Source organism: Octopus sinensis, linkage group LG2 (assembly GCF_006345805.1).
Source record: "Octopus sinensis linkage group LG2, ASM634580v1, whole genome shotgun sequence".
Classification (NCBI taxonomy): Eukaryota; Metazoa; Mollusca; class Cephalopoda; order Octopoda; family Octopodidae; genus Octopus; species Octopus sinensis.
In genome coordinates this window covers 9,118,422-9,140,692 of record NC_042998.1, presented here as the reverse complement: position 1 = coordinate 9,140,692, position 22,271 = coordinate 9,118,422, and the positions used below count along the sequence as shown (strand labels likewise).

At 39.3% G+C, this 22,271-nt stretch overlaps 1 protein-coding gene across 1 annotated transcript in view; it reads left to right on the top strand.

Annotated features, from left to right (window-relative positions):
* LOC115232377 (protein FAM81A-like) overlaps nt 1-21,367 on the top strand; it is a 170,187-nt gene extending 148,820 nt beyond the window's left edge. Inside the window, exons 5-6 of the mRNA XM_036511460.1 lie at nt 13,191-13,301; nt 20,604-21,367. Of these exons, the coding sequence (XP_036367353.1) occupies nt 13,191-13,301; nt 20,604-20,807 (315 nt within the window). The 3' untranslated portion in view covers nt 20,808-21,367. The remainder of the gene's footprint in view (nt 1-13,190; nt 13,302-20,603) is intronic.
* Nucleotides 21,368-22,271: the final 904 nt, after the last annotated feature.

The following is a 22,271-nucleotide window of genomic DNA, read 5'->3' as shown; positions in this document are numbered from 1 at the left end:
AAAGGGTGCATAAAAAAAATATATATATATATCATATAATCCAGGCTATAACCTAATGCAAAGCTCCTCCACAGATGTTGGCTACCATATGCTATCATATGGCAGGTATTTTCCTTTTACTGGATATACGTGTGAAAATTCGTTAATATCCATAGAATTCATGCAAAAATATTATAATACAAGAAGATGGGATAAAAGGCTTTAATCCAAATCCCCACAATTGTTTCTATGCATTAGTATCAGCTGGCAATTGCTGAGTGCTTCACATATGCACATTCTTACATCAGCAAGATCCAATAATAGTTGTGTACCTACATGTTTTTAGGTGGGTAAGTTTGAGAGCACTACCGGGTCATCTATAGTTTCCCATTATTTTATATCCTTATTCTATCTTTAGCATTGCACTGACAAATAACAACACTGAAATACAGCAATGCAAATGATGAAAAAAATACCAAAAATAAATCAATGGAAATAAAAATCAAAAATATAGAATATAAAATAGACAAACCACTTATTCAGTCCATTCTTTAGCATAGACACGTCTCGACTGTTATGAAGAGAGATGAACACTCTAAGATTATAATGTTGTGAAATGCACAGACTGGAAGAATTCCTTGTATCTAGTGTTTGTAAGCTTTCTACTTCAAAGGAAATTATTTGTGTATGGTCACCACACACACACACACACACACACATATGCGTGTGTGCGCACATGGTTGTATTGTTTAGAAGTTTGTTTCTCAACTGCGTGGTTTTGGGTTCAATCTGCTTGCATGGCACTTTGCACGAATGCTTTCTACTATTAACATCAGTCTGACCAATACCTTTTAACTGAATTTGGTTGGTGGAAACTATGTAGTAGTCTTTTGAATATGTGTATCTGTGGTGAGGGTGCGTGGCTTAGTGGTTAGGGGCATTCGGCTCATGATCGTAAGGTCGTGAGTTCAATTCCCGGCGACATACCGTGTCCTTGAGCAAGACATTTTATTTCACGTTGCTCCAGTCCACTCAGCTGGCAAAAATGACAAGTACCTGTATATCAAAGGGTCAGCCTTGTCACACTCTGTTTCACGCTGAATCTCCCCAAGAACTACGTTAAGGGTACACGTGTCTGTGGAGTACTCAGCCACTTGCACGTTAATAAATGAGCTGCGACGTCACTGGTGCCAAGCTGTACCGGCCCCTTTACCTTTCCCTTGGATAACATCGGTGGCGTGGAGAGGGGAGGCCGGTATGCATGGGCAACTGCTGGTCTTCCATAAACAACTTTGCCCAGACTTGTATCTCAGAGGGTAACTTTCTAGGTGCAATCCCATGGTCATTCATGACCGAAGGGGTCACAACAGTGAGGTGGTGTTTGGAACATAAATTAACATAAGATTTTGAGTGAAGATCTTAATGTAAATCATTTTAAAACAGTAAGTTTGTGTCATAGAACCAGAGGTGCTTTGAGGTGAATTGGTATCAAAAGGAATAACTGGAACGAATTTGATTATCAGTATAAGGAACCAAATACTGTATGAGACTAGAAAACGGATGTTAAATCATATACAGTATATTGGATTTTTTTTTACTCAGATATGTATGTAAGCTCTTATGTAAATCATAGCTGTATTTCATTGGTTAAAACTATGAAGGTAAGCAAAAATCTTACCTGTCTTTGAACATTGTATTTCAAAATTTCTCATTTTACCAACAAACTTACCTTTGCAAATATCTACTCGAAATTTATAAGCTTTCTTCAGTTTCACTTAGCTTGTTTTAAATACATTCTTTCTGCAATTGATAATTAATTAAAGTTTATCTACGATCTCTTTAAAAACAGCTGCAAGTATTTGTTGTAGCATTATAAGTTTTCATGTAACCTACTTTAGCCGTTTGTCTTTTGTTAAATGATACCACATGACCGCAGCCGCTGCTGTCATCGTCATCATCATCATCATGATCATCAGCATCATTGCAATCATCAACATTTATTGTTTTAACATCCACTTTTCCATGCTTGTGTTAGTCAAATAGAATTAACTAAAGTAGATTTTCTATGACTGGAAACCCATCCTCTCACCAACACTCACCTGTTTCCAAGTAAGGCAATAATTTCCTCATGGCCAGACATATTTTCATGGACAATTGGAAATAAAGGTCACTGCTTGTATGCAGTGATGTCATGACAAGAAGACATAAGCCCCTCCCTCTCCATATATATATATACATAACTAACAGTGTTGCCCGGCGTTGCTGGGTTTGTAAGGGAAATAACTATATAAGCATTTTTAGAGAGTTACTTCCTTTATATAACCCGAGCAAAAATCATTAAAAATGCGGAAAAATGATGGTAAATTTTTTTTTAAATCGTAGACTCATCGTAGACGCGCGCTAATACCCAGAAGGGCTCGATATGAATGACAACTATAAGATACCCTGTTTTGGTTAAACTGCACCACAAAATGTGGGAGTAGTTAGGAATCTAAATGGAGGAGACAGAGTCTCACACACACAACTTGAATTTTATATATAAAGATATAGTGTACTGTTCTCTAATGGTAAGTTCAGTAAAAAAAGTACTCCATCTGGTGAGAGATAAATATTATTTAATAGATACTATACAAATGTATGATGGGCTTCTTTCAGTTTCCCCATCTATCAAATCTACTCACATGGTTTTTCAGTGGCCTGGGGCTATAGTGGAAGACACTTGTCCAAGATACCTTGCAATGGGACCAAACCCAATTTTATGTAAATTTCTGTTTAATAATTATTTGGGAAAATACTTTGAAATATCTAACAAATGCTTCTTTTTAAAGTATTACTTGAAACTATCAACCACAAACTTTTAATTTAGATAAGAATCAAGTTATGAAGCTGTGATATGCTATTTTTCTTAATTAAATCTAAATTCCAGCTGAACGATGTCAATCAGGATAATCTTAGTTCTGATTGCGATGATTATAGTCATAGAACAGTTGAGAAAATGATGACAAACAACAAAGAGTACTTAAGGAATAATTTGTGTTGTATCAAGAAAGTTCCCTCTTTGTAGGAAGAGTGGGCAGTGTGCACCCAGACTAAAACTATAAATATTTGGTTTAAAATCTTTGGCATAAGGGCAGCAATTTCAGTGCTGGTGGTGGTGGTGGTAGTGGGGTAAGTTCATTACATTGTTCCTGTTATTCCTTATGATACCAATCCACCCCAGAGTACCTCTGGTTCGATTACACAAACTTACTGTTTTAAAATGATTTACATTAAGATCTTCACTCAAAATCTTATACTCTTTTACTTGTTTCAGTCATTTGACTGTGGCCATGCAGGAGCACCGCTTTATTTTTAATCGAGCAACTCGACCCCAGGACTTATTCTTTTGTAAGCCTAGTATTTATTCTATCGGTCTCTTTTGCCGAACCGCTAAGTGACGGGGACGTAAACACACCAGCATCGGTTGTCAAGCAATGCTAGGGGGACAAACACAGACACACAAACATATACACACACATACATATATATATACATATATACGACAGGCTTCTTTCAGTTTCCGTCTACCAAATCTACTCACAAGGCATTGGTCGGCCTGGGGCTATAGCAGAAGACACTTGCCCAAGATGCCATGCAGTGGGACTGAACCCGGAACCATGACACACGCAAACATATGGTTCCACACATACACATAATTTGATACGGGTGCAAAACATCCAACACTATTTTTTGGAAATGACTGTAGATATTGACTTCACACAAACACGTTGCTTCCCGATACAGGCACAAGACCAGCAGAACTATAAATATTGAAAATTGTACCCACACACGCACACATATATACACGTGCGCGTGCCCCAACATAAATATAAACACACACGCACGCACGCACGCACGCACGCACGCACGCACGCACGCACGCACATACATACATATAGCTCTTCCTGTCCTAAATGAACTTACTTCAAAATATCCACATGACGTCTACTGACCAGCCTGAACAATAAGAATTTTCATCAAAGCTATTTTCGAAAACTCCATACACCACCTACACCAACATTCATTCTAAACATTCACGTGACCTCTCTATTATGACCAATAAGAAATTTTAGGGGTGATACCAGCCAAATTTTAACATCTCTGGAACCTATTTTCTTACCCCAACACCAACTTCCATTCAAACATTCAAGTGACCCCTTTATAATGACCAATCAAAATTGTATTAACCATTGTCCACAAGAAATTTTAGGCGCGAAACCACGCAAATCTTAAACAACTCTGGAGCCTTTTTTTTCACATATAAGAGACAGCAAACCCAACATAAAGTCAGATAAGAGAAAAAAAATCAATCAGAAAGGAACTCTATCTCACTCAAAATATCTTTTGATAAGCATAACAAATGTGCAACCGGTAAACTCTTACTTTTTTTATTCTACACTGAAATCTGACATTGAACTTTTCCACAAAAAACTGTATATTACACGCTTTTACTAAATATCTTATTCTGAAACAGAACACTGTAAAAGACTCTTACTTTTTTTCTTATACACTGAAATCATTCACAAAAAATGAACATTGTATAACTAATGTAGGATAAAATTTTTTTTTTAGAAATCTCTATCAGTTTGTTTCGAGACGCATAAATTATAATGGTTATTGACAATTTTGTGTTTTTTTTCGGTATATTTGGCATTAGAATTTTTCTTTTGCCCTTATTTTGTAAATTATTTATAAATTTAACCTTTAAAGGTATTTTTTGATATGCACATTAGTTATAACATTTATTGAATTATATCTCTTAAATTTCATGTATTACAAAACTATTTGGATACTGAACAAGGAATTATGTCCTTTTCTCATATTTAATAATTAATATTTATAGTTTTAGAGGGTAATGAGCTGGCAGAATCATTAGCAGGTAAAATGCTTAACAGCATTTAATCAGTCTTTGTGTTCTGAGTTCAAATTCTGCCATGGTCAACTTTGCCTTTCATCCTTTTGGGATCGATGAAATAAGTGCCAGTTGAAGCGGTGGACGGGGGGGGGGACAAACACAGACACACATACATATACAATGTGCTTCTTTTAGTTTCCGTTTACCAAATCCACTCACAAGGCTTTGGTCGGCCCGAGGCTATAGGAGAAGGCACTTGCCCAAGGTGCCATGAAGTGGGACTGAACCTGGAACCATGTGGTTGGAAAAACAAACTTCTTACCATGCAGCCACGTCTGTATATACATATGATAATTTAAAATTGTGTGCCAGGTGTGAATCTTTGGAAAGCATTAAAGGTTGTTTTATGAAAGTAGAAGAATTATTGATCATTATCCTGGTACAAGTCATTACTTCTTAATAAGACAATTTCATGTGTCACATCATATGCCTCAGGTAGTAGAGCTGATGTTTAGAGATGCATTTTTTCTCAGTGAGTATAAATCAGTAATAATGAATATATATATCATACGTGTGTGCTTTGTTTGTGTACACATGTGTGTGTATAAAAATAATAAAACAACATGTGTGTGTATAAATACATGCATGTGTGTGTGTGTGTGTGTGTGTGTGTGTGTGTGTGTGTGTGTGTGTGTGTGTGTATGTGACCTCGTGAGTACCGCTGGTGATTTTTTCCCTCTGTCTTCCCTTCTCTGGATCTTTCCTTCTCCTATGTTTCCGACGAAGAGCTCCGCTCGAAACGTTAAACCCTCCTTCATTCCTGAGCGTCCAATAATACTTTATTTGTTCCACGTCCTCGCGTTGTTGTGTTTTTTTGTTTTTTTGTGTTTTCTTGTTTGGATTAACTTTATATATATATATATAATATATATATATAAGAATAAATGTTTTTATATATAAAGAACGTGAAATACAGGAAGGGACGAACACGGAACACAGACAAATCATTCGAAGCCTTCAATCTTCAGTCAGACACCGAATCATCATAGCAAATTTCGGCTGTTCAATTCTGATATTTGCTCCAACTCGGCCAGCCCCAAGAAAAAAACTAAGCTGTAAGCATTAGATTTCTTGGTAGAAGACAAGAATGTAAACGCAAGAGACGGATGTAAATACAAGAGACGAAAACGAAATTGAAAACAGTAATGGATAAACAAAATATATATAACGGTGGTTGTCATACGACTTTAGACCAAATGAGACAAAAACAACAACAACATAGCAGCTGGCGTAGAAATAATTACCTTACGGTAGAGGGGACACATGTTGGTCGAGATACGATCGCCAACAGAATGGTTAAGAAGCAGCAGGTTGCAGGAAAGAGAGAGAGAAAGAGAGACAGAGAGAGAGGGAATCAAAGAGGGTGGAAGGCAGGGGACAGAATCAGTGACCAAGAGAAAAGGAGAAAGAAGGGATTGAGGAGGATGGGAGGAAGAGGGCGGAAGAATCGGGGGGGCGCCAAAATAGTTTGGTAAAGAAGCAATGGCGGGTAGGAAAGACAAAGTATATAGAAGTCGTGCAGGGTTTAAAATTGGACAAATATATATATATATATATAACTAATGTAGGATAAAAATTTTTTCGGGAAAAAAATTTTATCAATGGCCAGCATATCAAAAAATACCTTTAAAGGTTAAATTTATAAATAATTTACAAAATGAGGGCAGAAGAAAAATTCTAATGCCAAATATGCCGAAAAAAAGACCCAAAAATTATCATAATTATAATGGTTATGATGATGATGATTGACAATTTTTTGTCTTTTTTTTGGCATATTTGGCATTAGAATTTTTCTTCTGCCCTCATTTTGTATATATATATATATATATCTTTTACTCTTTTACTTGTTTCAGTCATTTGGCTGCGGCCATGCTGGAGCACCGCCTTTAGTCGAGCAAATCGACCCCGGGACTTATTCTTTGTAAGCCCAGTACTTATTCTATCGGTCTCTTTTACCGAACTGCTAAGTGATGGGGACGTAAACACACCAGCATCGGTTGTCAAGCAATGCTAGGGGGACAAACACACACACACACACAAACACACACACACATACATATATATATATATACGACAGGCTTCTTTCAGTTTCCGTCTACCAAATCCACTCACAAGGCTTTGGTCGACCCGGGGCTATAGCAGAAGACACTTGCCCAAGATGCCATGCAGTGAGACTGAACCCGGAACCATGTGGTTGGTTAGCAAGCTACTTACCACACAGCCACTCCTGCGCCTATATATACATGCAATAGTGTTTATGATGGTTAACATGCTTTTGCTGTTGTAACCTATTCAGCTTTATATTTTTCTATGAGAGATGTGTTTAGGTATGCCTAAGTGTATATATTTGTGGCATTTCCTGCATGAATGCAACAAGGCTTACAATGCATGCCTGAGTTATACGTAAAAGAAATGTTTCGTTTTCATGAGTGACAGCTGGAAATCAAATGCGTCCCCAGTGTCTCTACCTCCTCTACCTTCTCCTCCTTACTCTCTTCCTCTTCCTCCTAATTCACCTCATCCCCTTCCTCCTAATTCTCTTTTTCATCCTCCAGTTCACCTCCTCTTCCTCCATCCTGTTCCTCTCCTCATCCTTCTTGTTCTCCATCCTGCTCCCTCCTCATTTTTCCTCCCCACTTCTTCATCTCCTCTTCCCCCTTCCTCCTCTTTCTCTCCTCCTTCCTCATCTTTTCTGCCTTCTTCCCTCCTTTACCTTTCTGTCTCTTCCCTCTTTTCTTCCCTCCCAGCCCCTCTTCCTTCCTCTTGTCTCTCATCCCTTCTCCTTAACTCACTTTTGCTCCTTCCCCTCTCCCTTCTCTTCACCCTCCTCTTTCTCCTCCTCCTCTCCCTTCCTGCCCCCTCCCCCACCATCATCACCATTGCTGTCATCACTGACACCTTTGCCATCTCATAATCCTTTCTACTATAGGCACAAAGCCTGAAATTTGGGGGGAATCCACGAGTCGATTACATCAACCCCAGTGTTTCACTGGTACTTAATTTATCAACCCCAAAAGGATGAAAGGCAAAGTTGACCTTGGCAGAATTTGAACTCTGAACATGAAGACAGACAAAATACAGCTGAGCATTCCCCCCCCCTCCGGCATGCTAACGATCCCGCCAGCTTTTGCCATCTAATAATAGTAATAGTGTCATTGGATGATTATGATTCTTTTTGGTTTGGAACAAAGTCAAACCGTTGTGGAGAAGTGATATCTGTTGTTGACCGAACCCCAGTACATGACTGGTATTTATCATATGCACCTGAAGGGTCGAATGATAAAGTAGACACCCAGGGTTGTAAAGATACAGTAGTGTTAAGGTTTATGGTTTCAGGTTTTTGTAACGTCTACCAATCCAGTGTACAACCCTAGTAATAATGGTTTCTCATATCAGCAGTGGTATTTCATTGCTGTATAATATACATTCTTACTCTTACTCTTTTACTTGTTTCAGTCATTTGACTGTGGCCATGCTGGAGCACCGCCTTTAGTCGAGCAAATCGACCCCAGGACTTATTCTTTGTAAGCCCAGTACTTATTCTATCGGTCTCGGGTGTTTATGTCCCCGCTACGTTACAGGGACGTAAACACACCAGCATTGGTTGTCAAGCGATGTTGGGTGGGACAAACACAGATACACAAATACACACACACAAGCATATATATATACATATATATATATATATATGTATATACGATGGGCTTCTTTCAGTTTCCGTCTACCAAATCCACTCTCAAGGCTTTGGTTGGCCCGAGGGTATAGCAGAAGACATTTGCCCAAGGTGTCATGCAATGGGACTGAACCCGGAACCATGCGGTTCGTAAGCAAGCTACTTACCACACAGCCACTCCTATGCCTATATATGGAGTGAATACACTTATGATTGCAAGATTGTGGTTTCAGTTCTCAGACTGGGGGTGTATTGTGTTGTTGAGCATTGCTCCATTCCACCCAGGTTTACGTGGGTAGCCTTGTGATGGACTGGAATTCCATTCAAGGGAAATGTTAGACTATCTGCCCAGCCAGCAGGGTAGCGTCATTTCAAAATCCACAACTACGTGAGGAAGTGCACTGTGACCAGTGGTGTATAACAATAGTCTGTTTGAAGTTGTGATTATTGGAGCTCAAAGTTGTTATCAAATCCTTCAAGGATTTGAACATGAAATATGAGACCATAGTCAACATTTAGTCATTAGTCACTGATGTACTTGAAAGAGGCATGAAAAAACACTACATTCAGTCTTTCACCAATTAGAAATATGAGCTTTTATATAAGATACTCTAATAATAGGAAATCCTTTGTGATAGGTAATACATGACATTTCCTCTGTTCAAGAGAAACAATTACATCAAATTTCACTTTCAGTTTATAAAGTCTTTGCCGCTTCGACTGGCTTCTGTGCTGGTGGCACATAAAAAGCACCATCTGAACGTGGTCGATGCCAGTGCCGCCTCGACTGGCTTCTGTGCCGGTGGCACATAAAAAGCACCATCCGAACGTGGCTGACGCCAGCACCGCCTTGACTGGCTTCTGTGCCGGTGGCACATAAAAAGCACCATCCGAACGTGGCCGATGCCAGCTCCGCCTTGGAAGGCTTCTGTGCTGGTGGCACATAAAAAGCACCATCCGAACGTGGCTGATGCCAGCACCGCCTCGACTGGCTTCTGTGCCAGTGGCACATAAAAAGCACCATCCGAACGTGGCCGATGCCAGCGCCGCCTCGACTGGCTTCTGTGCCAGTGACACATAAAAAGCACCATCCGAACGTGGCCGATGCCAGCGCCGCCTCGACTGGCTTCTGTGCTGGTGGCACATAAAAAGCACCATCCAAACGTGGCCGTTGCCAGTGCCGCCTCGACTGGCTTCTGTGCCGGTGGGACATAAAAGGCACCATCCGAATGTGGCTGATGCCAGCGCCGCCCCGACTGGCTTCCATGCTGGTGGCACGTTAAAAGCACCAACCGATCGTGGCCGATGCCAGACTCCCCTGGCACCTGTGCAGGTGGCATGTAAAAAGCACCCACTACACTCACGGAGTGGTTGGCGTTAGGAAGGGCATCCAGCTTTAGAAACACTGCCAGATCAGACTGGAGCCTGGTGCAGCCCCTGGCTTCCCAGACCCTGGTCGAACCATCCAACCCTTGCTAGCGCGGAAAACGGACGTTAAACGATGATGATGATGATGATGAATAAACTAACTACTTCTCTTTCATATGGCTAAATTACAATAAGATATGTATTACTTTGTTTTTATCTAAAATATTTTTACACCAAAAAAATTTATAACCAAAAATATTTTTCAAATATACATTTTGGACAATGATCTTAAATCTTTTTGGCTTCAAAGTGCATCAGAGATTAAATTTTAAAACAATGACTCTAGCACTTTCCATGCAAAGATGATCAAAACTATATTTTCTAGTTGAAAGTTATAAAAAAACAGAGCAAGTTATTGCTTATTTTATTTTATTCATCATGTTTATTTATTTATTTGTTCATTTGACGTCCATTTTTCTGAGCTGGTATGGCTTGGATAGGAATTGATTTTGAAGCAGGATTCTGTGGCTGGGGGCTTTTCCTGTGATCAACCTTCATTGACCAGTCATAATGTCAACAAAGAATGTCACTGACGTCTCTTCTTTGCTCAAATAGTGATATGCAAAATATCAACATTCATACATACTCTTTACTCTTTTACTTGTTTCAGTCATTTGACTGCGGCCATGCTGGAGCACCGCCTTTGGTCGAGCAAATTGACCCCGGGACTTATTCTTTGTAAACCCAGTACTTATTCTATCGGTCTCTTTTGCCGAACCTCTAAGTGACGGGGACGTAAACACACCAGCACCGGTTGTCAAGCAATGCTAGAGGGACAAACACAGACACACAAACATATACACACACATACATATATATATACATATATACGACAGGCTTCTTTCAGTTTCCGTCTACCAAATCCACTCACAAGGCTTTGGTTGACCCGAGGCTATAGCAGAAGACACTTTCCCAAGATGCCATGCAGTGGGACTGAACCCGGAACCATGTGGTTGGTTAGCAAGCTACTTACCACACAGCCACTCCTGAGCCTAAACACAAGGTTCAGTTTGTTTACAGTTTCAGTCTACTAAATTTGCTCATGTGGCATTGGTTGATCTGGGGTTATAGTAGGAAACATTTGCCCGAGGTGCTATGCAATGGGTCAGAACATAAAACCACTTTGTTGCAAAGCAAACCACTTAATCATACAGCCATACCTGAACTTTGTGTCTAACGAAGTTATGTTATTCACAAAATTAAGAATCACATGTTACTCATAATTTTAATATTTAGCATTAAGAAGGATTTTCTGAACCCTTAAATTACATTTTTAAAATCCACACTGTACATGGATACTTACAAGAGAATCATTGATTTGGGGAGATATAGTGGTTAAGACATATAGTTGTTGAGAGAATTTGGTCTTACAGGACCAAGTGATAGGTTGAACGATTGTTTTCAATAGAAACGTTTTTTTGTGAGTTTGACCTTGGCTTTTAATTTCACACCTCTCAGTTATGGTCAGTAGATACCAAATTTTCTAGGAATGTTAGATTCATCTGGTTAGAAAATCTCTATAAGAGATGAAAGTAGTAATTACACTGAGAAGTAATGTTTGTCGCCATTTCAACATGGCTATTCCGTATGAACTGATGTTACCACCATTCTTTAACCCCAAGAGGGTGTCTCCTCTAGCTGGTTATTGATTGCGATCTGCAACTGATATTTATATCAAGCAAGGGAGAAAACCTCTACCATCTTCTAGCAATTTGAAGATGGTAGGGGATCGCTCCCTGGCTTGCAATATATATCGGGTGCAGATTGCATCAATAACCAGTTAGAGGAGGTGTCTTCTTAGGAATGAAAAATGGTTTGAAAAATTCGCACTAGTGCAAACGATTCTCCTTTATGGCAGTGAGTCATGGCCGATGAGGGTGGAAGATATTAAGCGACTAAATCCTTCAATCACCTCTGTCTACGCCGCATCCTTCATGTCCGATGGCATCACTTTGTCTCCAACAATTCGGTGCGACACCAGTGCAGAATCACCTCCCTCCGACAAGTCATCCTAACAAGACATCTGCATTGGCTGGGTCATGCCCTCCGTCGTCAACCACGAGAATTCATCTACGAAGCAATTGCCCCAGCTCCCCTTCAGGGTTGGCGAAAAACCTGGCTGATGACGGTCAAGGCTGATCTGGAACCCAACCTAGGCCCCCATGTCCACGGCGTTTGCCGCTGGAATAGGGAGTGGTTGGTGATCATATGGTCGTTAGCCTCAAAATCCCCAGGCCTGGTCGACGTTTGTGAGAGATGCAGCATTGAAATTGAATGAAGCCAGCTCAACCCACCCCAGGTGAATGCTGTCTCAAGACAAGAAGAAAGAAGATGGAAAATGGTAGTAATGTCATTACTTCTTAGATTCATCTCATATCCTGTTAACATTTCTAAAGCTAGTGTTAAGCAATAGAAGCCCTGGAGTTCATGATGACATCGGTATACCTCAAAGTAATTAAATTAAATGCATCTTAATTTACTGTTTTCCAATATAATTTCAACCTATTATTTCTTGTTTCAACAATAAAATTGATTTCTTTTGTGTGATATTGTTCTTTAAACTCAAGTCAAACCTGATTGAGTAGGCTTCTGTTCAGAGGCATTTAGGTTGTGATTTTTAATTTTAGGGTTATCATGTTTTCCTGAATACAAGTTGAATTTTTCAAACCAAAATTTACAGCCAAAAAAGATAGATTAACTCATACACGAAGTCAACTTTGGAGGACTAAAATCCCATATGAAATGCAGCTGGATTGGAAAGATAGGGATGATGTTTCAATGTTTACATATTTACAATATATACTTGTATGCCAGAAGATGAAGGATCTAGTACTATGTTCTTTGCTGCTACTTCTAGCAGATTGAATGACCAATTAAAAGCTTTTTATTAATGCATGTAATATATGTGATGAATGTAACATATGTCCAAGATGTAAAATATTATTTGGCAGTGAAACATGAACATTTAAAGTAGAAATGCGGCAAGGTCATAGACCATTTTGCCTAGGGACTCAAAACCATGATTATTCTAAAGTTTGAACTCTTGGCCATATGATCAACAATTCAGTACCTTAAACTCATTATATTTGTTATAAGTTCATCTTACATAATTAAAATATTCCCTTGTAATTGACACTTTTGCTTTGTCTTTTCTAGTACACAATTGAAGAAAAATGGCTTCAGAAACAGCAAGAGATTGAACAACAGTTTAAAAACTTTGAAAAAAAGTTAAGCTCTAATGAGAAATCATTGGATGAGTTTAAACACGTGGGTAATTCAAATTCAATCCAGTTATGTTGTTAATTTCCTTGATGGTCTGTGTTTGGCTGTCATGAGTGCTTTTCTCTTTTATTTGCCACCTTGTAGTGACTTTTGTAACCTTATAGATACTTGTTAGAAGTAAGGCAGTGCGAATGACTCATTGTATGGAAGGAGGGAAGAAAGTATATTTAAATGCTCAAATGCTTGCAATGGAGTAGACTCTGCTAAAGAGTACCCAAGGTGGAAGGTGGTGGTGTTAAACCAGACCACTAGGTAAGTCTACCACCCAAGAACACCGTTGCTGGATTTGAACTTAGAGCACAGAGAGCATCTGGCCCAATGTTCCCATAGTTTTACCTGTCCATCACCCTGGATATTATTACTGTTATATCAGCCTTGAAAGTATGAACGGCAAATTTAACCTTGGCAGAATTTGAACTCGCTGTAGATAGAGTTAGAACACCAGAAGCCAATCTGTCTGGTGTTTTAACAGCTCCATCACTTCAACACTGCTGTATTCTCATGATGATAATTAAAATTTTATGATTATTGTGTATTCAAGCATCTGTATATTGCAACGCAGTCTCACTTTGTTATGATGCCGCAGGCCTGACTAGATAGGAGTAACCACGAGTCTCAATCTATGAAAATTGTTTCCATTGAACAGAAATTGTTTTCATTGAACATTGGAAGAAATTATCTGGTGGTTTGTTCAACTTACATCAATATAGCAATGTGGACGGCCAGCAGCATGGAGAAAAACACAAACAACCAAGATGGTAATCAATTATTTTGTAAAGCTTCTCCAGTTGTTTTTGTTTTCCACCCATGGCAGAAACCAGATGGCCACCAATAGGCCCAGTCCTTGTTGCAGGACAACCTCTAACCAGAGGTAAAAATGAGTTTATATTAGGCCAACTACTCCTACCTTAGAAAAAGTAAAGTTATAAAAGCATTGGGGATAATTCACAACAACCAACAAGACCTGAGAGGGGAAGACCTCCATTCAGAAAAACATATGATGTGGTGCAGCAAAATTTGAAAGGAAGTTGCAAGGCCAAAAGTACCAGGATCAAACTGGAAAGAAGCAAAAAGATAGCTTGGAGTTGAAAACAGGCGCAGGAGCGGCTGTGTGGTAGGTAGCTTGCTTACCAACCACATTGTTCTGGGTTCAGTCCCACTGCGTGGCACCTTGGGCAAGTGTCTTCTACTATAGCCTCGGGCTGACCAAAGCCTTGTGAGAGGATTTGGTAGATGGAAACTGAAAGAAGCCTGTCGTATATATGTATATATATATATGTATGTATGTATGTGTGTGTATATGTTTGTGTATCTGTGTTTGTCCCCCAACATCGCTTGACAACCGATGCTGGTGTGTTTACGTCCCCGTAACTTAGTAGTTCGGCAAAAGAGACTGATAGAATAAGTACTAGGCTTCCAAAGAATAAGTCCTAGGGTCGATTTGCTCGACTAAAGGTGGTGTTCCAGCATGGCCGCAGTCAAATGACTGAAAGAAGTAAAAGAGTAAAGAGTGTAAAAAAGTTGTTGATGGCCCCATGCTGCACGGGGCTGAAGTAATAGATTTTGATAGATGAGTGAAACTCACAGTTTGTCAATTCTTTCTCACAAATAATTCAACTTGCAGTTATCATTCTTTACTGCCAACTTCCTTAGTGATGTACGAATGATGAAACAATAAGAGAAATGTATTTTTACCTTTTAATAATTGAAATATTGTTTCCTTGCATGTTGTTTTGTGATTGCAGAAAGTTGCTGTTATCGTAATTTTTCTAGGTTAATAAGAAGTGACGCATAATAATATTAAAGTTTTTTTCTTTTTTCTTTTTTTCATTCACTTGTTTATTTATTTATTACTAAATACAGCAGAGTGTCACAATATAAGTTTTCACAGTCAACATATTGTTCTGTAATGTGTTGAGATGTACTGTAGTATAATATAACAGTCAAAATAGCGTACTATATTATTCTGTAGAATGTTATGGTGGTAGAAACGTTAGCACGCCGGGCGACATGCGTAGCCGCATTTCGTCTGCTGTTACGTTCTGAGTTCAAATTCCGCCGAGGTCGACTTTGCCTTTCATCCTTTCGGGGTCGATAAATTAAGTACCATTTATGCACTGGGGTCGATGTAATCGACTTAGTCCGTTTGTCTGTCGTTGTTTGTCCCCTCTGTGTTTAGCCCCTTGTGGGTAGTAAAGAAATAGGTATAAGATGAACAGTTATCGGCGCAGGAGTGGCTGTGTGGTAAGTAGCTTGCTTATGAACCACATAGTTCCGGGTTCAGTCCCACTGTGTGGCACCTTGGGCAAGTTTCTTGTACTATAGCCTCGGACCGACCAAAGCCTTGTGAGTGGATTTGGTAGACAAACTGAAAGAAGCCCTTCATATATATGTATGTATGTATGTATGTATCTATCTATCTATCTATCTATCTATCTATCTAACTATCTATCTATCTATATATATATATATATATATATATATATATATATATATATATATATATATTATATATATATATAATATATAAATGTATGTGTGTGTGTGTTTGTGAGTGTGTGTTTGTCCCCCCAACATCGCTTGACAACTGATGGTGGTGTGTTTACGTCCCCATAACTTACCGGTTTGGCAAAAGAGACCGATAGGATAAGTTCTAGGCTTACAAAGAATAAGTCCTGGGGTCAATTTGCTCGACTAAAGGCTGTGCTCCAGCATGGCCACAGTCAAATGACTGAAACAAGTAAAAGAGTCAGTATAGTTTATTGCAGTTTATTATAGGGCTGTGCTCCGCAACCCTTTTTCACTTGAGGTACACGTGTACTCTTTTCAAAATTTCGTTGGCACACCCGAAGTAAAAATATAACCAAAAATATAGAGGGGAAAGTTAGATTCAGGTTACACTGCGGCACACCTAGCATCGTCTCATGGCATACTGGTTGCAGGTCACTGTTGTAGTGTGATGTAACAGTCAACAAAGTCTACTGCGAAGTTATAGTGTTTTGAAGTATAGTATCATCATCATCATCATCATCATCATCATCATCATCGTTTAACATCCGTTCTCCATGCTAGCATGGGTTGGATGGTTCGACCAGGGTCTGGGAAGCCAGGGCTGCACCAGGCTCCAGTCTGATTTGGCAGTGTTTCTACAGCTGGATGCCCTTCCTAACGCCAACCACTCCGTGAGTGTAGTGGGTGCTTTTTATGTGCCACCTGCACAGGTGCCAGGGGGGTCTGGCATCGGCCACGATCGGTTGGTGCTTTTAACGTGCCACCGGCACGGAAGCCAGCTAAGGCGGCGCTGGCATCGGCCACGTTCGGATGGTGCTTTTTATGTTCCACTGGCACGGAAGGCAGCCAAGGCGGCGCTGGCATCAACCATGTTCGGATGGTGCTTTTTATGTGCCACAGGCACAGAAACCAGTCTAGTATAGATATATGATTTTGTTGCTGTTGTTGTTTAACCTTAGGTCAACTATGAATGGATGGTGCCAATCATTAAAAACATTCCAGCCATGACCTTCCCTTTCTCCTCTTGGGCATTGCATATCTAGGATGACATTATCTAAAGTGTCCTCTTTTCAAGGCAGTATGGTGTGATTAGGCAGAGATTTGGCTACTAAATCAAGCAACTATTTACCCACCTACCCGCCTGTCCATCTGTCTGTGTGTGTGTGTATGTGTGTGTATGAAATAACACATATGTGTTAGTTCATATAAAATCAACATTGTAGTGGAGGCGCAATGGCCCAGTGGTTAGGGCAGCGGACTCGCGGTTGTAGGATCGCGGTTTCGATTCCCAGACCGGGCGTTGTGAGTATTTATTGAGCGAAAACACCTAAAGCTCCACGAGGCTCCGGCAGGGGATGGTGGTGATCCCTGCTGTACTCTTTCACCACAACATTCTCTCACTCTTACTTCCTGTTTCTGTTGTACCTGTATTTCAAAGGGCCGGCCTTGTCACTCTCTGTGTCACGCTGAATATCCCTGAGAACTACGTTAAGGGTACACGTGTCTGTGGAGTGCTGAGCCACTTACACGTTAATTTCACGAGCAGGCTGTTCTGTTGATCGGATCAACCGGAACCCTCATCGTCATAACCGACGGAGTGCTTCCATCCAAAATCAACATTGTAAATAACCAATTTGTTGTATTACCATGTAGTCTAGTGTCTAGAGAGGTTCCAATATGTTCTTACTTCAAGTATATTAAAATTCTCTCCTCAAAACCAAAACTTGTTCTGCTACTTTCATTACAAACTGCCTCTTTTGTTCATTTTATTGGAATTCCGTTCTTTAATCTGGTAGTTTATGTGGTACAATCATCGCCAGACTGTTTCTGCTACCATTTTACATTTGTTTTGCAACACTGCACAAACTTATATTTCAAATATAGAAACCAATTCCTTATCATTTAAATATTACAGCATAATAATCACAAATATTTACTTTTTCCAAAGTGTTCCACTTCAGTATGTATTTATGCAGTAAAGTGAGATTTCAAGAGATTCTTCACAGAATCTTTTTATTCTTGATTTTCTTTTGAAGCTTTCCATGCTCACAAAAAAAGAGAAAAGAAAAATGAAAAAAAAAAAAATGTAAGAAAAAAAATGGAAAAAAAATGAAAATAAAAAAGAAAATAGTAATGTGTTTTTTTTATTTGGAATTATTATAAAGGGATATCATCTTTCTGTTTCTATGTTTGTTTTTAATATGGTATGAGTCGAACAGGATTTCATTGCGTCTCTTGCATTGCCTTAGTCTCGTATTGTCTTCTTTGTGAACCTCAAGGTTATTCGTGACACATTTTCAGAAGATACTATTTCTCGGCATCAGATATCTGTAGCAGTCTTGGGTTTATTTGCTCCTAACCCTTCTTGTGGATTGCATTGCACACTCAATGAAACTCATTCACCTTGTTTCTTTCTTTGCAATCATTTCACTTCCTTTGAGTTCATACTCAATGTTTTTACTTCAAAACATCATTTATTTTAAAATGGTAGCGTTTAATTTGAGGCATATTTGACTGCTGTTCCCATAGAGACTCTCTCTCTTTTACTCTTTTACTTGTTTCAGTCATTTTGACTGCAGCCATGCTGGAGCACCGCCTTTAGTCGAGCAAATTGACCCCGGGACTTATTCTTTGTAAGCCCAGTACTTATTCTATCGATCTCTTTTGCCGAACCGCTAAGTAACGGGGACATAAACACACCAGCATTGGTTGTCAAGCAATGCTAGGGGGACAAACACAGACACACAAACATACACATACACATATATATATACATATATACAACAGGCTTCTTTCAGTTTCCGTCTACCAAATCCACTCACAAGGCATTGGTCGGCCCGGGGCTATAGCAGAAAACACTTGCCCAAGATGCCACGCAGTGGGGCTGAACCCTGAACCATGTGGTTGGTTAGCAAGCTACTTACCACACAGCCACTCCTGTGCCTTTCTCATTAGTTCAAGAAATTTGTTGTTTCTCACAGAAGTTCTAGTTTCTTTTTTTTTTAAACTTCTACTCCCTTCCTATCTTTAGTCATTATGACATATTTCACTTCATCAGCATATCTAATTTCAACCAAGTCAGAAAATTTATGTTGTACTCTTTATGAGTAATCCTTAATCTTTACCTCATCCTCAAATGTTGTGAGAATACTTAAAGTTTTGCTTCCTAGTCAATGTTTTTTTGTTTCGGCAGCACTTCTATGCACTCAAGTATTACAAAATATTGAGTTTCCTAATTATTCCTTCTTACACATAGAACAAAACTACATAGGCTTTAGTAGCCCTTAGAACAAATTAGTGCTTGGCTGTATCCTTGTTCTCTATAAGGAATTTTAAATAAAATTCATTCTTCTAAAAATTGTACTATTTCTACCAGAATAAGCTGTTGTAATATTCTGATAGTATCTCATTTTGTAGTGGTTGAGAGGTTAAGGTGCTGGGCTACTGATCCATAGAGTAGGGTTTCAAATCCTATCAAAATCACCGTATTAAAGAGTGATGATACATTATAGTATTTTTTTACATTTTACAGTATTAGGCGCAGGAGTGGCTGGGTGGTAAGTAGCTTGCTAACCATGGTTCTGGGTTCAGTCCCACTGCGTGGCATCTTGGGCAAGTGTCTTCTGCTATAGCCCTGGGCCGACCAATGCCTTGTGAGTGGATTTGGTAGACAGAAACTGAAAGAAGCCTGTCGTATATATGTATATATATATATATATATGCGTATGTGTGTTTGTCCCCCTAGCATTTGCTTGACAACCGATGCTGGTGTGTTTACGTCCCCGTCACTTAGCGGTTCGGCAAAAAAGACCGATAGAATAAGTACTGGGCTTACAAAGAATAAGTCCCGGGGTCGATTTGCTCAACTAAAGGCGGTGCTCCAACATGGCCGCAGTCAAATGACTGAAACAAATAAAAGAGTAAAAGAGTAAGAGTATCCATACAAACTTTGGTATGTTTAAGGAAATGCTTGTTTTCTTATCCCCATTTTCGAACATTTTATCTACTAATTCCTACTTTCTCAGTTTAGTAATTACTTTTTAATTCTGACTATTTATAATCAATATACTACATTTCTGTTGTAATTTCTTCTCTTTGTTCTCACCACAAATTCCTTCCTTGTTGGAATCATTAGACATAAAGTCTGATAGTTTAACTAGCCAAAATCTATCCTACATGCTTAATCACTGTTTACTCTCTTACTCGTTTCAGTCATTTGACTGCAGCCATGCTGGAGCACCGCCTTTTTAGTCGGGCAAATCGACCCCAGGACTTATTCTTTGGAAGCCTAGTACTTATTCTATCGGTCTCTTTTTGCCGAACCGCTAAGTTACGGGGACGTAAACACACCAGCATCAGTTGTCAAGCGATGTTGGGGGGACAAACACAGACTCACAAACACACACACACACACACACACACACCACACACACACACACACACACACACACACACACATATATATATATACATACATATATACGACAGGCTTCTTTCAGTTTCCGTCTACCAAATTCACTCACAAGGCTTTGGTTGGCCCGAGGTTATAGTAGAAGACACTTGCCCAAGATGCCACACAGTGGGACTGAACCCGGGACCATGTGGTTGGTAAGCAAGCTAGCTAATGATTTATGTTTAAATAATACTTATGAACTGGCAAGACTAATCCATGTTTGAAGTAGAGTTGATATAAAAATGTTTTTAACAAAATAACCGCACTTTGATATTAATCAACCTTACCAAATCAGCATTTTGTTTTTGTCCATATCTCTTCAGTCTATGAAAGATCAATTAAACACTGTCTATAAGCAACTCCAGAAGAACATGGACCATTGGAAAGAAGAGTGTCGGAGCGGATTTCTGGCTGTTCATGAAGGACTTAGCAACATGGATAAAATAGTAGATGGCAAATGCTTGCTTATGGAACAGTTACTGCGGAAAGAAATCAGTCAGATAAGGAAAATGGTAGTTCTTATGTGATATCATTGACCATATATTTTATGGTAGCACAGCACATTTCATTAGTTTATAACACTGACAGTGAGCAAGTAAACTGAACATACAGTAATATAATTTGCTCTGTGTTGCTCTTTTCTCATTCAAAATTTCGTTGAATGAAATGACTATCTTCCACACAAAATTGCATTTTTCATATGCCCGTTTACCAAGGTATGTGTTCTTGTTTTTTTACATGCATATAAAATACACAATGGGAACTTATACATTAATAAATGTATATTTACAAATAAAGTTATTGCCTTTAAGCTAGACAATCAAACCATAGTAGAGGTGCATTTGAGCATGACTTTAAATATTTATATATAAAGCCATGTTCATATATATATATATATATATGTATTGTATATATTTTAAGCAAGCATATTAATTATTTTATCAACCACAGATGTATTTATGAACATTGAGAGTATTGACCTATGCAGTCTTTAACCCTTTAGTATTTAAGCCAACCATATCCAGCCCTAATATCTCACCTGTTTTATGTTCAAACTGGCCGTATTTGGCCTCTCACACTTACCCTACAATGTCATTCTAAAAATAAACAATCACATCATTAAAATCTTGAAGCTACGAGATACTGCATGGTTAATTCAAACCAATGGGGAATTTCAACCGTGTTTCGTGGTCTGCTACCACAACAGCTCCTTTATAGGATCCATTTAGCTCAAGACATCATCAGGAGGAACCACGTCTAGTTTCGGCCCCTACTCCTCTACTGTTTTGACATGGCGGGGCCCCCCCTTTCGGAGGTGTCTTCAGCTCTGGTGTTGAGTGTATGTCTTCTGTCTTCTTTCTTCTGTTCCCTGGCCTCTTTGATGTAGCGTCAACAAGTGTCAGCGGGCGACTGACTGTCTTGTCAAATATTTCCCTTAAAATTTTTTTTTTTTTTTGACAAGACAGTCAGTTGCCCGCTGACACTCGTTGACGCTACATAAATAAACATATTTAACTGCTGAATAATCTGAACGCTACAGGGTTAAATCACTTCTAAAGTCCCAAAGTAACCATGATATGTGCTTGTTGTCACACATCCATCTGGGATCTGGGACCTCCTTTGGTCACGACACTGACCATGGGATTGCACCTAGAAAGTTACCCTCCTAGTCACATGTCTGGGCAAGGTTGTTTATGGAAGACCAGCAGTCGCCCATGCATACTGGCCTCCCCTCTCCACGCTACCAGTGTTATCCAAGGGAAAGGCAAAGGGGCCGATACAGCTTGGCACCTGTGATGTCACTATTCATTTCTACAGCTGACTGAACTGGAGCAACGTGAAATAAAGTGTCTTACTCAAGAACACAACACGCAGCCCGGTCCGGGATTTGAGCTCACAACCTCACGATCGTAAGCTCGACGCTCTAACCACTGAGCCATGTACCTTCACTCACACATCTATACACATTCATTTATCATCTTATTCATGTT